Consider the following 16,819-nt stretch of genomic DNA (forward strand, 5'->3'; position numbering starts at 1 on the left):
AGAAGAGACTGAAGAGGCCCTTGCTGCTGTCTCTCCTCCCTCAGCAGAAGCTAACGTCAGAGGACCACGCTGCAGACTTTCTGAACAGTGGTGGGCACAAAAACATAGAGGTGACTTAGTCAGTCTTACCGGGAATCTGTGTGCAGGAGGGAAAGTCCTAGAACCTGGATAAGGAAAGCAGATGGCCTGCCCTAGAACCAGAGGCATCACAAACTCCACTTAATTTGAAGCTTCAGAGTTAAGAGACATTGGGGCCTATCTGAATCCCTTCACCCTTTAATTGCTCCATGTCATGATTGTTTTGCAATCACAGGAAACAGAAAGATCATGGGTCTTGGGATCTGGGCCTGTCCAGTGGATATTCAAGGACAGCTGCCCAATTCACTGCCTCCCAAGCCAGTGTCCCCTTCACTGCAAACTCCACAGGCTAACTGTTGTAGAGTGGGAGGGGAAATAGCCCCAAACTACAAAGGGCCGCGGGGAGAAAGCAACTTCTCCCTGGAGACAAGGGCCAGCAGTTAAGGCTTTGCCCAAGGGGGCTACCAAGCTGGAGACAGCAGGGATGTGAAGCCAGACCAGGGGCGAACCAGCCTGGACATTGGTTTCCTGCTGCCTCCTTCACTAGGATGGCTGGCTCCTCTCTATAGACACAGACCACAGACAGATTGGGCCCAACAGCGCCCTCGTCTACCCACCCCAGGCACCAGGGACAGCTCCCCGCACCTGGAAGCAGAGGGCTGGGCCAGTGACATCTCCTGCCCAGGCAGCCCTGGGCATGCGTGGGTGACCATCACAGAGGACAGAACAAGATGCCACCCACAGTGTTTAGACCTGGAGGTGATGGAGGGCAGAAGCTAGGCAAAGCTTTGCTAAGGTACGTGGTATCTGATAATAGTTGCTAAATACTGCGCACCTATTATTTGCCAGGTGCCCACACATATGACATTTAGTTTTCACAGGAAACTGAGGTGCAGGATATTAAGTGATTTGCCCAATGTCACCCTGCTACTGAGTGGCAGAGGAGGACCTGAGCCCAGGACAACTGCGAAGCACCTTTGGGTGGAGGGGGTATTGCCTCTCACATCCTCATCCGCCACTCATACAGTGCTGAGATTTAGGATTTCCATCTTCCCTCTCTGCCCCCACATTGCATGAGAAGCAAGACAGCCCAGACAGACTGCCAGCAAAGCTCAGGGCTCTTTGCCTCTTTGTCCCTGCATGGCATCCTAACAAGCTCAAAGCATAACGGACAAGCTAGAACTTGGCGATGCCTGGAGCTTGTCCCGGGTTTCTGTGAAACCACAGTGCTGCAATACCAGGGGCCCTGCAAACCTCCGCTGACAATAGGGAAGGCCAACGGCATGCCTGACGCCAACTGCAGGCAGGTGGTGGCCCCAGCTACCTAGGGAGGGTCCAGCTGCAGAGCCTCTCGGTGGACAGGCTCAGATCCAGACTTTTTGGCAAGGAGGCAAAACGAGGCGGGAGTAGGGATCACCCTGCGCTGCCTCCAGGCCACTCCGCATCTGCTGTCGGCCCTTCCCAGGCCCCGCGCGGGACCCGAGGTCCCTGGCCAGCGCTCTTCCATGCCTTCCCAGCCTTCGCTGCCCCGAGTCTGGCGCTTCCCAGAGCCCCGCGCCGCCAGGGCGCACCCACCTCTTCCACCGCGCTGCGCAATTTGTGCTGCGTGTCCTCCATCAGTTCCTCAACCTCGCGGAACATCTCATTGAGGGTGGCCTCCTCCTGCGGGTAGCTGAGAGCCGGGCCGGGCTTGACTGGAGCCGAGGTCTCCGTCGGAGCTGGCGCGGGGGCCGTGGGGACCGCCGCCGCCAGCAGTAGGCACAGCAGGGTGGCCCCAAGCCGCTGCATCTCCGCTCTGCGCCCGCAGCCGCCGCCTGTGTGTCCCGGAACGCGATCAGAGGCGCGCGGACCACCCCCCTCGCTGGGCCCGCCGCCCCGCCCCGTTCCGCCCCGCCGCCCGCCCCTGGCGCCCCTCTTTCCCGCACCCGCCCGGAGACGGGAGGAAACCAAGGCCCCTGAAAACCCAGCTCCCCTACACCCGAAAAGACGCGACCCCCACCCGCTCCAGCCCGAGCCCCGATCGCCCCAGGACCCCGCACCCCCATCCTCGAGCACAAGCTGAGCTCTGCTCCTCACCTGCGATGCTGGAGCCCTCGCCAGAGCAACCGAACCCGGATCCTCTACGCTAATAGCTCCCAAGCCCCAGCTCACCTAGACTCTGTCCCCGGTTCAAACCCTAGCCCCTCCTCGACCAGGTCAGAGTGCCCGACCGCCACTTCCACCTCAAGCCTCTCTCAGCCCCTACCTGGGGTGGACTGAGCACAGGTCAGCCCCCTCCCCTTTGCGTCGGGTCCTACTCGAGCGCCCCGCCCCACATCCACCCAAGAGAGGCTGAGCTCAGCAGAGTCGTCCCCTCCCCCGCCGCCGCCCCTCACCCACCCCGACTGGACCGAGTTGCGCTGCGGGCTGGACTGGATCTGCTCGCTCCCGCCGGGAGGCCGCCGGGCTGCGGGTGCAGACGCGGGAGCGGCGCGGTGGGCGGGCCGCGGGTGCGGGAGCGCGGCGGGGTGCGGCAGCGCCGGTACCCGAGGGAGCCCGTAAGACGCGCCCCGCCCGCCCACCAGGCCCCCTCCCGCACCGCCCCCCCCGAGACCCGCCCGCCCACCAGGCCCCCCCCGCCCCGCGGAGGGGCCGCAGCCCGGCCATTGGCCAGCCGGGGCGCCGGCCACCTCACGCCCCACGCCCTCCTCTTCTGCCTCAGCGACCAGCTCTACCGAAGGCAGCCATCTCCTTCACTGCCTGCCCCTGCCCCCGCGGCATCCCAGGCCCCTGTCTTCTCTGGCCTCCAGGCTTGCAACAGCCCACCGAGGTTGGGGGTAGGGGGAATGTTCCTCAGTCCCACCTTGGTCTTTCCAAGCCAACCTCTGTCCTGTGAAATCCTCAGGAAAAATCCCAGCCCCCAGCCTGGCATTCAAGCCATCACCGCTGGCCTTAGTCTGCCATGGTTGACACCTTGCTCCAGCCAGGATAACGCACTTGCAGCTCCTGGAATGGGAGAACGTCATGAGAAAGTCAGCAAGCTCCTCAAGGGTGGCATAGAGGAGTGGTCAGGACCAGACACCTGCAGCCAGCTCTTCTCCTTCCTAACTTCCCGCCCTGGCGAAGTTACCAGATTTGTATGCGTCCCAGTTAGCCCTAATGTAAAACTTTGAGAAGTCTCAAAAACGTAGTATGGAGTGGGTAGTGGAGAATCAGAGAAGTTAGACGATCAGGCCAAACAGCAGGTGAAGGCAGGGATGGCCAGAGGTCCTGAGTGTAGCTGACTGCTCTCCAGCTTGAAACCCCAAGACTGCCTTTCTCTGCAGCACTCCCCACATTACTGTTTACCGCCAAAACGCAGGTTCCAGCGGCTTTCCCTTCTACTTCTGGGCCTGGGGCAGGGCCCTCCTGAACTGCAAGGAAAGCCCCATTCCCCGGCGTCTCCTGCTCTGTCCCCTGGGCATCTGGAAGCCCTGGTTGAGCATTCATTAGCTTTCTGGGGGTGGCTGAGCCCGTCCAGGAACCTGGAGCTGAGTCTCCACATGCCCCCGCTTGTCACTTCGGGCAGAGTGGACATTAGGAAGAAACTAATGCCGAACTGGAGGGTGCTGTGGGGGCATATTGTGGGGCCGAGCTAGGAAATGCAGTGCTGCGGGTTTGCAGAGCACATCGTGCTCTTCCAGTCCTTCATGTTGCTGGCTTAAAGACCAGGAATTTCCCCGGATGAGATTGTCTTCTGCCTTCCACCTTCTACCATGCGGTCTGGAGGTCTTGACTTTCAGAGTCAACCTAAAAATCTCTCTATATCGAACGGCCCCAAGCGTCAGGCAAAGGGATGCTTGTTTTCTTGTGTGGAGTCTACATTGTGTATTCCCAAATGTAATAATTTATCAGTAGTTCAATTATCAGGTTAAACTACAAACGAAAAAAAGAAAGGAAAGAAAGAAGGAAAGAGAGAGAGAGAGAAAGAGAGAGAAAGAGAGAGAGAGAAAAAAGAAAGAAATAAAGAAAGAAAGAAAGAGAGAGAAAGGGAGAGAGAAGAAACGGTAAGAAAATCTACAGGTCTCAAATATAAGTGGCCTTCCTGCCCAGCTCCATGCCAGTCTGCGCACCAGCCTGAGACATTCATGGGCTCGAAGGAAAAGCCTGGGGCCAGCTGTAGAGATGAGCCCAAACCAGATCTGGACAAGGAGTGTCAGCTCCAAAGAACTCAGACTGGGGAGCCCAGTGGGGTCGGGGACTTGTTGGAGAAAGGGTCAGTCTGGATGGCCATTGTGAGGTGAGGGGCACAGAGCAGGCAGAGAGTGCAGAGCCATCCAGGACAATCATAGGTAGAGTAGGGAACATTCCACATTTCCACAATTCCCATTGTGTCACTGGCTAAGCTCTGTATCCACTAGGAACAGTTGATTTTTTCTTTTAAGGCATTGGAAACACTTTCTGGAATTATTATTTAAAATTTTAGGTTCTCACATTTTCTCTATGAGGGAGCTACCAAGTCATAAACTGGGGACCCATTTCATGGTTGAGGAAATGGCAGCAAAGCGGATGTAACTGGCTGAAAATTGCCTAGAAAGTGGCCACACAGCAATTTCACAATTAGCTGTCCACCCTCCAGAAACGCATGACCATGTGCAAAAGAAGACATGTATAAAGATGTTTACTGAGGCAGTATTTATAATGGCAAAAAATGTGGAAACTACTTGCCGGTGTTTTCCAGCAAGAGAATGGATATACAGGGACTTCTACAATAATAGAATACTGTACAGCAGGTAGAATAATGAACAATACTTATAGGCAGCAACATCACCAACTCTCAAAAATATAATATGAGGTGGAAAAGGCAATTTGAGAAAAGACATATATGGGATACGATTTGCGCATATCTTAGAAAAACAGAACAATAGCATTCATTGTTTATGGATTCTCACATATAATAAAAATATAGAAATGTGCAGGCTGCCTCTGAGGTGGGAGGCAAGGAAGGAATGGAGGATGTCTTCAGTTGTATTCATAACATTTTATTTCTTCAAGAAAGGGAGTATACCAGCATAGAGGAATTCTGAAACAGAAGTGTCCAAATATTCACATCTGTTTAATCAACCATGATGATTACTTACATCAGGATATATGGGTGTGGCTGGTTCTTTTTATTATTTTCAGTATATTTAAAATATTTTGTGAATAAATTGGTAAATAAAAGCAGAAGGCACCATCCCATCCTCCAAACAAAACAAAACAAAAACAACTCAAAAAAACCTCTTGTAGTCAAGTAGACTTTTTTCTTATATCTGTTCTTAGCAAAATGCTGACCTCCCCAAGGCCCAGCAGTGGCCCCCTTTACTGTGAGGTGAGGAGGGGTATCCACACCAGGCTGGAGTAGAGGTATCACATTATCTGACTTCAAACAATACTACAAGCCTATGGTAACCAAAACAGCATGGTACTGGTACAAAAATAGACACATAGATCAATGGAATGAATAAAGAACCCATAAATGAAGACATACACCTATAGCCAACTGATTTTTAACAAAGTCAACAAAAATTAACAATGGGGAAAGGATTCTGGGAAAACTGGCTAGGCATATGCAGAAGAATAACAATAGATCCCCTACATCTTACCATATATAAAAATTAACTCAAGATGGATTAAGATTTAAATGTAAGCTTTGAAACTATAAAAATACTAGAAGAAAACCTAAGAGAAACTGTTCTGGACATTGGTCTAGGCAAAGAATTTATGACTACGACTTCAAAACCAAATACAACGATAACAAAAATAGACAAATGGGACTTAATTAAACTAAAAAGCTTCTGCACAGCAAAAGAAACAATCAACAGGGTATATAGACAACCTGTTGTCTATATACAGAATGAGAGAAAATATTTCCAAACTCTGCATCTGACAAATGACTAATATCCAGAATCTATAAGGAACTTGAACAAATAAAAAAACTCCAAATAACCCCATTAAAAAGTGGGCAAAAGACATGAACAGACACTTCTCAAAAGAAGACATATAAGTGGCCAACAAATATATGAAAATATGCTCAGTATCACTAAATTCATCAGAAAAATGCAAATTAAATCCATAGTGAAATAGTATCTCATACCAGTCAGAATGGCTATTATTAAAAAGTCAAAAAATAACATGTTGGCAAGGATGTGAAGAAAAGGGAACACTTATACAGTATCGGTGGGAATGTATATTAGTTTGATGTGGTTTGGCTGTGTCCCCACCCAAATCTCATCTTGAATTGTAGCTCCCATAATCCCCATGTGCCATGAGAGGGACCCAGTGGGAGGTAATTGAATCATGAGGGCAGGTCTTTCCCATGTTGTTCTCATGGTAGTGAATAAGTCTCACAAGATCTGATGTTTTTATAAGGTGCTTTTTCCTTCCTTTGTTCTGCACTTCTCCTTGCTGCTGCCACTTGAAGAAGGACGTGTTTGCTTCACCTTCTGCTGTGATTGTAAGTTTCCTCAGACCTTCCCAGCCATGCTGAACTGAGTCAATTAAACCTTTTTTAAAATATAAATTACCCAGTCTCAGGTATATCTTTATTAGCAGCATGAAAATGGACTAATACAGTAAATTTGTTCCTGGTAGTGAGGCGCTGCTTTAAAGATACCTGAAAATGTGGAAGTGACTTTGGAACTGCATAACAGGCAGAAGTTGGAAGAGTTTGGAGGGCTCAGAAGAAGATAGGAAACTGTAGGAAAGTTTGGAACTTCCTAGAGACTTGGAGGGCTCAGAAGACAGGAAGACGTAGGAAAGTTTGGAACTTTTTAGAGACTTGTTGAATGGCTTTGACCAAAATGCTGGTGGTGATATGGACAATAAAATCTAGACTGAGGTGGTCTCAGATGGAGATGAGGAACTTGTTGGAAACTGAAGTAAAGGTCACTCTTGCTATGCAAATAGACTGGCAGTATTTTGCCCCTGCCCTAGAGATTTGTGGAACTTTGAACTTGAGAGAGATAATTTAGGGTACCTGGTGGAAGAAATTTCTAAGTGGCAAAGCATTCAAGACGAAGCAGAGCATAAAACTTTGAAAATTTCGCAGCCTGATAATGTAGTAGAGAATAAAAACCCATGTTCTGGGAAGAAATTCATGTCAGCAGCAGAAATTTGCATAAATAAAGAAGAGCAGACTGTTACTCACCAAAACAATGGGGAAAATGCCTCCAGGATATGTCAGAGACCTTTACAGCAGCCCCTCCCATCACAGGGCTGGAGACCTAGGAGGGAAAAATAGTTTCGTGGGCCTAGGGCACCCCTACTGTGTGCAGCGTGGGACTTGGTGCCCTGCATCCCAGCCACCCCAGCTGTGGCTAAAAGGGGCCGACATACAGCTCAGGCTGTGGCTTCAGCGAGTGGAAGCCCAAAGACTTGGCAGCTTCCGTATGGTGTTGGATGGTCCTGCAGGTGCACAGAAGACAAGAATTGAGGTTTGGGAACTTCTGCCTAGATTTCAGAGGATGTATGGAAATATAGAAACACCTGGATGTCCAGGCAGAGGTCTGTTGCAGGGGCAGACAGTGGGTTTTCCCTCATGGAGAACCTCTGCTAGGGCAGTGTGGAAGGGAAATGTGGAGTTGGAGTCCTCACACAGACTCCCCACTGAGGCAGTGCCTAGTGGAGCTGTGAGAAGAGGGGCACTGTCCAGAAAGGTAGGTCAACCAACAGCTTGCACTGTGCGCCTGGAAAAGCCACAGAGACACTCAATGCCAGACAGTGAAAGCAGCCAGGAGGGGGGCTATGCCCTGCAAAGCTGCAGGGACAGAGCTGCCCAAGGCTGTGGGAGCCCACCTCTTGCATCAGCATGACCTGGATGTGAGACATGGGGTCAAAGGAGATCATTTTGGAACTTTGAGGTTTAATTACTGTGCTATTGGATTTCGGACTTGCATGGGGCCTGTAGCCTCTTTGCTTTGGCCAATTTCTCCCACTTAGAATGAGTATATTTACCCAATGCCTGTACCCCCATTTGTATCTTAGAAGGAACTAACTTGTGTTTGATTTTACCAGCTCATAGGCAGAAGGGACTTGCTTTGTCTCAGATGAGACACTGGACTTGGACTTTTGAGTTAATGCTAGAATGAGTTAAGACTTTGGACAACTGTTAGGAAGACATGACTGGTTTTGAAATATGAGGACATGAGATTTGGGAGGGGCCAGGGGTGGAATGGTATGGTTTGGCTGTGTCTCCACACAAATGTCATCTTGAGTCGTAGCTCCCATTATTTCTACATGTCATGGGAGGGATCCAGTGGGAGATAATTGAATCATGGGGGTGGGTCTTTTCCATGCTGTTCTTGTGATAGTGAATAAGTCTCATGAGATTTGATGGTTCTATAAAGGGAAGTTCCCCTGCACATGCTCTCTTGCCTGCCATCATGTAAGACATGGCTTTGCTCCTCCTTCACCTTCTGCCATGATTGTGAGGCCTCCCCAGTCATGTGGAACTGTGAGTCAATTAAACCACTTTTCTTTATAAATTACCCAGCTTCAGGTATGTCTTTATTATCACTGTGAGAACAGACTAATGTATAGTTCAGCTCCTATGGAAAACAGTATGGAGATTTCTGAAAGAACTGAAAATCGAACTACCATTCAACTCAGCAATCTCACTACTGGGTATACACCCAAAGGAAAAGAAATAATTTTACCAAAAAGACACCTGCACTCACAGCAGTTTCACAATAGCAAAGTCATAGGATCAATCTAAAAGTGCCCATCAACAGATAATTGGATTAAAAAAGTGATATATATATATACATATATATACCATAGAATATATATATCATTGAATATATATATACCATAGAATATATATATATGTACCACATATACAGCCATAAAAAGAACAGCCATAAAAAACCCATAAAAAAGAATGCAATCATGTCCTTTGCACATGTTATTTCCTTCTAAGTTACAGTGGAGGTACAGGCATTGGGTAAATACACCTGTGATGTGTGCATAGATGCAGCTGGAGGCCGTAATCCTTAGTGAAATAACTCAGAAATAGGAAATCAATAGCACATGTTCTCACTTATAAGTAGAGCTAAACAATGGGTACACATGGACCTAAAGATGGAAACAACAGGCAATGGGGACTCCAAAAGTGGGGAAGAAAAGAGGGGGCAAGGGTTGAAAAACTACCTATTGGGTACTGTGCTCACTACCTGGGTGACAGGTTCACTAGAAGACCAAAGCCCAGCATAATGCAATGCAACCCCTGAATGTATAATTAAAATAATAATAATAATAAAAGGCCTCCTGTCTGTCTGAATGGTTAGGTTCTTCCTGCTGTGAGTGGGGAGCTGGTAAGGATTGAGGAATAGATGGGACTTACCTGTCTATCCCCCCTCAGCCCCACAGGGATGGAATACTCCTCAAACAAGGAAATCTCAGATATCTGGAACATAAGGGCACTGAGTCTGGATAGATGACTGTTATTCACTGATTTGTGAAGCTTTAACCATTCTGCATAGTTAATTAGAAAAGGGGAGAGTTTATTATGTATTTCCTTCTCTTTTTCTCTCTCTTCCATCTTAGACTACACTGACCATAACTTGAGAAAAAAAAATGTGAAGAGTTGTGATCAGAGATAATGTGCCTGCACGACTATTTAGCATCTGTTGTCCCTGCTAGAATGTAAGCCACGTGAGATTGCAATGATGCTGGTCCCTGCAGCCATCTTCAGGGCAGTGCAGGGCCTGCAGAGAAATAGCACTCAATATGGATAGATAAATAAAGGCAGGCCTGCTAGGGGCTGAGATCCCAGCCCTCAAAGAATCTACAGTGCAACAAAGAAATGGGTAAGTAGGCAATGATGAGACAGTAAGATGGAGGAGTGAACAAGGAGAAACCAGCAACTAAAAGATGGAGGGTGAAGAAAATAATAAAAGTGGACTCTTTTTTGAATGCCCATGAAGGGTGCCTATCCCTGGTCTCACTATGATGGGAGTGGGAAGTCACATGGTACGAGCATGGATGAGCACCCCACTTGATTGAACCATGGGTGAAGATCTGACTAGATCCTGATCCATCAGATTCTTCCTTGGACTTTGAAACTGGAGAAACCATTGAACTGAGTAAGAGAAAAACTTAGCTGTCCTTGAACCTGGGCATGGTAGGGGATAGGGAGAGTGAGAGGAAGAGAGTAGCTCTTTCATTCCACAATGTCATTCTTGGTCTTGGTTCCAGCCTTGCATGAGCCTTTCTGACATCCAGCTGCACCATCGGCCCTGAAGGATGGTAAAATGTTTTTGGTGTTCTTCTCATATACTTCCCTTTTGGTTTGAGCTATGTTTGGTGGCTTTGTGTTACTGTCTATCAAACTGCCTTAATTTAGACACCGATCATTCTTACAAATGTTTGTGTTGGGGCTGCTTATATTTTAACAAGGCATTCCTCTTTGAGGAAGGTCTGCTTTAGAAGAAGTTGCCATCCTGCCTTGAGACCCATGAGTAAGAATCAGAGGGCTACCAGGTCCTGCTGAACAGGGAAAAGACACGAGGATCACCTCCGCCTGGTTAGCCCACAGTGCCAGCCACTAATGTAATGGAGGTTTCCCAGTTCCTGCCTGTAACTTGCTATTGTTTTGAAGAAATTGGTGCCAAGATTTTCTGAGTGGAAATTCCATCTGGCTTTGGAAAGAGTGTTCACGTAGATTCAGGGTTTCCATGAGTAACAGCTACTGAATGTCCAAAACATACATTTAATTTGCCAACTTTCTGTGGGTGGGTGAGCAAAAGAGACCCAGAGGACCATGTTCTGGCCATCACCCTTGAAACGCAGCACAGGAGGGACAAGCCTCGAGCCTGGCTGTCTTGTTTTTTAATTCAGCAGGTGGATGCATGTGCTCCGTATTTTCTTGCACGTGTGTCTAAAGTGGAGGATGACTAAGGAGCAAGAGAATGTTAGAAGACTCAGTGCCACAAAAGGAAAAGCAAATAATTGATGTTATTAGACAACTTCAGAGGAAGAATATCTAGAAATGTGTTTCTACCCAATTATCTCCACCACTTGGGACAGAATGATATGTTTATTTCTTCTCTGGAGCAGTTTTTGATACTGGCTGCATAATAGCATCACCTTTTTAGAAGTTTGACCAAAAAATACAGATGCCTGGGGGCTGCATGTAGAGGTGCTGATTCAGTAGGTATGAGATGGGGCCCCTTAATGCTGTGACCCAGTCCTAGTTCTGCAGACCGTAAGGGAAGATCCTTGCTAAGGAGTCTCTTATCAGGCCTCACTACAAAGCACTCCTCCCACCCCATCAACCTCTCTTGTCACCTATAAATAGCCTGGCCAGGCCCAGCAGTGCTTGCCTTCCTGTGGATGTGCTTGGAAGCTGCTGGAGTAAGGGAAAGAGCTGAACTTGGACTAAACGCGGCTGGGTTTGCGTTCTGGCTCTGGCCCTACCTACCATGACTTGACTATCCCAGGGCTGTCTAGTTCAAACCACAGGGCTCCTAGCCCCCACCAGCTGTCACTCAAGCCATCTAGGATAGCTCCATGGGATATGTTTGTGCCTTTAAGATTTCCAGTCACCTTCATTCCCACTATCTCCAAGAGAGTTGTGCCATCTTGAAGACAGTAGCCAAGACTCACAGGTGCTGCTCTCAGGGTGTTTCCAGTTAGGTGGGGCAGCTTCTGTTGATTTTTTGCTACGTTAAGATCCTTGTAGGTCAGCAGTGAAAGCAATGAACTGCTTATATACGCAACACTATGGATGCATCTTGAAAGTATTATGCTAAGTGAAAGGAGCTAGATTCAAAAGGCTGCACACTGATCCCATTTATATGATGTTATAGAAAAGGCAGAACTATAGGGACTGTACATAGATCACTGCTTGCCAGAGGCTATAGTCCTTTATAGGTGGACTACAAAGGAGCCCGGGAACATTTGGAGATCCTATACTTTGATTGTAGCAGTGGATACATGACATTGGTATATATATGTCAACACTTGTAAAATTGTACACTAAAAATATTGAATTTGATGTATGTAAATTATACCCAAATTAAAATAAAATGGAAGAAAAGTAAAGTTACTTGCCCAAGATCACAGCCAGGGATTCAAATAGGTGTGTTTGACTCCCAACTCCTGGCCCCTGACCCCTCAAAACCCTCAGTCAGCTCTACAGGGCAGAAGGGCCACTTCTTAGGGAAGGCAGCTTTGTCCGTGGTCAGGTTTGTCAGATAGAGAAGCAAGCAGTGGGGCATCATACTGTGGGGAAAGGAACTGTGTTCTAGTCATGGTTTAGCTACCTTCTAGATTTGTAATATTGGGTAAACTAATATATATCTCCAAACATTAATTCTCTCATCTTTTATGTAGTTTCTCCTTTGAGAATAATGAAAGCCTACCTTTAAACAGATACATGTTGAGAGGCCATGCAATTTAATTGTAAACTCAGGGCCTTGGGATCCACCCCAGCTCTGCATTCCTCCTTGCCCAGGTGACTTGGACAAATTTCTCCACTTCTCTGAGTTTCATTTTTCTCATCTATAAAAGGAGGACAGGAACGGTCTCTATCTCCTGGGACTGTTATGAGTCTTACAAGAAATGGTTCCTTAAAACACTTAGCAATACGCCTGGCAAGGAGTAAGCATTCGTGCATGTTAGCTATTATTATACTATCAGCATCCACATCATTATGAGGCCTAGCCAACAAAGCTTTGCAAAGTGAGCGAGGAACAGAGCTGCCTTTGTGTGTGCCCAGCTGGGGCTCATGGGAAGGCAGGGAGAGGGAAGTGTCCGCAGCAATTTTGCTTAGACCACAAAGGGTTATGGAGGGTCTTGGAGCAGACAGCTCTTTCTGTTTACGCAGGCAAACCTTTTATCAGCCTCGGCGCACAATGCTGCCAGGATGGCTGGGTCAGAAGAAGTTCACATAATAAACATGGTCTGTACCCAGAACACGCTCCCGTCCACGCATAGGTCCTATGGCTAAGGTGCTCACATTTTAGACTCCTTTTTTTTCCTCAAAATCTCAGGAGCTCCACATTTCTCCCTGAAATATGATTTCCACTTGGCCCTCTGATGAAATGTGAACAAGATTCAAATTAAGGGACTTGTCTAAAGTCCCACTGGTAACAAGGGAAAGACTTCACAGGGTTGGAACAGTTTGGATAGATACTGCTTTTCTAAAATTGTATCTTCTCATTTTGATTCCTCTATCATTGTCATGCTCCATTTATTCCTTTCCAGGAGTGGGTGTGTTTGTTTCATATCTCTGCAAGATGATAACCTCTTGCCTGTTTGGCTGTGCTGCTTTGGAAATTCACTCACTGGCCACCACTGCCAGGAACACATACCAACATCTATCTTCTTCAAACTTCAGCAAGTGTCAGAATCACTTGGGGGCAGAGGGAGTGGTTGTTAAACACAAGCTTCTGGATTGAGCCCTAGACTTTGCAGTTCTAACAAGTTCCCAGATGATCCTAATACTATTGATCCAGGGACCAAACCTTTAGTACTGGGGAAACGAGTTTCCCCTGGTGCAGGCATTTCTGGCAGCATTCTAGCCCAAGTAAAAGAGAGATTTTGACTGTAGATAAAGTTAAAAGTTGAAGTGTTTTCCATGCTTTACATTCTACTTTAGTTTACCCCTAAACATGCTTGGTTGGGTTCAAATTATAGGACCAAGACAGGAGAAGTTGGTAAAAATCTGCTTAAGATGAACCAATGTAAAGAGTTCTAAAATGCAGGAGGACAAAAAGCGATATTTACAAAACACTACTGATATTCAAAGAGCAGAACTGAAAAAAACACGCTGAGTGTCACATACAAGGCAAAGGGAGGTCAGAAACAAGAAGATAAAAAAAGAGCAGATTAGCAAGTGGTTTGGATATGGTGCCTGACACATGTTAGCATAAGTGGTTCGTTCCCAGGTATATAAAGGGTAGTGATATGGTTTGGCTCTGTGTCCCCACTCAAATCTTATCTTGGATTGTAATCCCCAAGTGTCGAGGGAGGGAAGTGATTGGATCATGGTGGTGATTTCCCCCATGCTGTTCTTGTGATAGTGAGTGAGTTCTCATGAGATGTGATGGCTTTATAAGCATCTGGCATTTCCCCTGCTTGCACTCACTCTCTCCTGCTGTCTTGTGAAGAAGGTGCCTACTTGCCTTCCACCACGATTGTAAGTTTCCTCAGGCCTCCCACATGAAATCTTCCTCCATGTGGAACTGTTAAACCTGTTTCCTTTATAAATTACCCAGTCTTGGGTATTTCTTTTTTTTTCTTTTCTTTTTTTTTTTTTTTTTTTTGAGACAGAGTCTCACTCTGTCACCCAGGCTGGAGTGCAGTGGTGCAATCTTGGCTCACTGCAAGCTCTGCCTCCTGGATTCACACCATTCTCCTGCCTCAGCCTCCGGAGGAGCTGGTACCACAGGCACATGCCACCATGCCCGGCTAATTTTTTGTGTTTTTAGTAGAGACAAGGTTTCACCGTGGTCTCCATCTCCTGACCTTGTGATCCACTCGCCTCAGCCTCCCAAAGTTCTGGGATTACAGGCATGAGCCACCGCACTCGGTGGGTATTTCTTTATAAAGTGTGAAAACACACTAGTACAGGTAGGCAGATATTGAAGAGAAGTCTGCCTTTGCCAGCTGATGGCTGCATACATCTCAAAGAGGACAGTTGATAGTTTAAGGGACCAAATAGGACTTAATATCTCTTAAAACTTAAACATTAGATGAGCAGAGAAATTGTGTTTTAAGGGTCACAGTTTATCAAACTACAATGATATACTGTCTTCACCTATCAAAAGAATTAGGCAGCTCTATCTATTCTCATTCATTCATTCTACAATTGTATATTGGGAGCTTAAATGTCATCAGCTCTGTTCTAGGTGCAGGAACAGACACAAACAAAATAGCAAAACCGTGTTTTAATACCACCATCCCCTCCCCCCAAAACACACACAGAGAAATAAATAGTACTTTAGGTGGTAATCAATGCTATGAAAAAAAAAGCAGAAAAACAGCTGAGGAGAATGAAGAAGAGTTGCCTTTTAAAATATGTAGTACTTTGGAGAGACTTTTCTGATAAGGTGACATTTGAGCAAAGACACAAAGAAAGTGAGGGGATGGTGTCTGATAACGGTCTGGTATCCAGAATAGATAAAGAACTCTTATAACTCAACTACAAAAAGACAAAAAAAAATTAAAAATGGGCAAAGGATTTTAATAGGTATTTCTCTAAAGAAGATATATAAATGGTCAACAAGCACATGAAAAGATGCTCAACATCATTAGTCATTAGGGAAATGCAAATCAAAACTACCATGAGATACCACTTCATACTTATTAGGATGGCTATAATAAAAAGGAAATGGAAAATAGCAAATATTGGTGAGGATGTGGAGAAATCGGAACCCTCATACATTGTTGGTGGGTGATATGGCTTGGCTGTGTTCCCACCCAAATCTCATCTTGAATTGTAGTTCCCATAATCCCCACATGTTTTGGGAGGGACCCTATGGGAAGTGATTGGATCATGGGGGCAGTTTCCCCCATGCTGTTCTCATGATAGAGAGTGAGTTCTCGCAAGATCTGATGGTTTTATGTGTCTGGCATTTCCCCTGCTGGCATTTCTCTCTTCTGCCACCATGTGAAGAAGGATGTGTTTTCTTCCCCTTCTGCCATTATTGTAAGTTTTTTGAGGCATCCCCAGCCATGCTGAACTGTGAATCAATTAAGCCTCTTTCCGTTATAAATTATCCAGTCTTGGGTACTTCTTCATAGCAGTGTGAGAACGGATCAATACAGTAAATTGGTACCAGGAGCAGGGCACTGCTATAAGGATACCCAAAAATGTGGAAGTGACTTCAGAACTGAGTAACAGGCAAAAGTTGGAAGACTTTGAAGAACTCGGAAGAAAACAGGAAAATGTGTGAAAGTTTGGAACTCTAGAGACTTGGAGGGCTCAGAAGACAGGGAGATGTGGGAATGTTTGGAACTTCCAAGAGACTTGTTGAATGGCTTTCACCAAAATGCTGGTAGTGATCTGGAGAGTGAAGTGCAGGCTGAGGTGGTCTCAGATGGAGATGAGGAACTTGCTGAGAACTGGAGTAAGGGTCATTCTTGGCATGTTTTAGCAAAGAGACTGGTGGCATTTTGCCCCTGCCCTAGAGATCTGTGGGACTTTGAACTTGAGAGAGATGATTTAGGGTATCTGTTGGAAAAAAAATTCTAAGTGGCAAAGCATTCAAGAGGAAGCAGAGCATAAAAGATAGGAAAATTTGCAACCTGACAGTGCAATAGAAAACAAAACCCCATTTTCTGGGGAGAAATTCAAGACAGCTGCAGAAGTTAGCATAAGTAATGAGGAGCTGAATATTAGTCACCAAGACAATGGGGAAAATATCTCCAGGGCATGTCAGAGACCTTCATGGCAGCACCTCCCATCACAGGCCTGGAGGCCTAGGAGGGAAATGGTTTTGTGGGCTGGGCCCAGGGCCCCTTTGCTCTGTGCAGCCTCAGGACATGATGCCCTATGTCCCAGCTACTTCAGCTCCAGTAGTGGCTAAAAGGGACCAATGGACAGCTCAGGACATTGCTTCAGAGAGTGCAAGCCCCAAGCCTTGGCGGGTTCCGTGTGGTGTTGAAACTGCAGGAGAACAAAAAACAAGAATTGAGGTTTGGGGACCTCCACCTATATTTCACAGGATGTATGGAAGAGCCAGGATGTCCAGGCAGAAGTTTGCTGCAGGGCCAGAGCCCTCATGGAGAGCCCCTG

The 16,819-nt window shown here is 46.8% G+C and overlaps 1 protein-coding gene across 4 annotated transcripts in view; it reads right to left on the bottom strand.

Moving 5' to 3' along the window:
* Positions 1-3,065, bottom strand: part of DKK3 (dickkopf WNT signaling pathway inhibitor 3) — a 46,567-nt gene extending 43,502 nt beyond the window's left edge. The window contains exons 1-2 of one of the 4 annotated variants that reach the window (XM_031007691.3): positions 2,921-3,065; positions 1,654-1,892 (exon numbers count right to left, since the gene is read on the bottom strand). In XM_031007691.3, the coding sequence (XP_030863551.3) occupies positions 1,654-1,866 (213 nt within the window). In that variant the 5' untranslated portion in view covers positions 1,867-1,892; positions 2,921-3,065. Of the gene's footprint in view, positions 1-1,653; positions 1,893-2,154; positions 2,204-2,323; positions 2,662-2,920 lie in introns of those variants that run through there. The other 3 variants (XM_031007693.3, XM_055356420.2, XM_063710973.1) reach the window with 3 other exon arrangements.
* Between the last annotated feature and the right edge of the window lie 13,754 nt (positions 3,066-16,819).

Source organism: Gorilla gorilla, chromosome 9 (assembly GCF_029281585.2).
Source record: "Gorilla gorilla gorilla isolate KB3781 chromosome 9, NHGRI_mGorGor1-v2.1_pri, whole genome shotgun sequence".
In the NCBI taxonomy this organism is placed as follows: domain Eukaryota; kingdom Metazoa; phylum Chordata; class Mammalia; order Primates; family Hominidae; genus Gorilla; species Gorilla gorilla.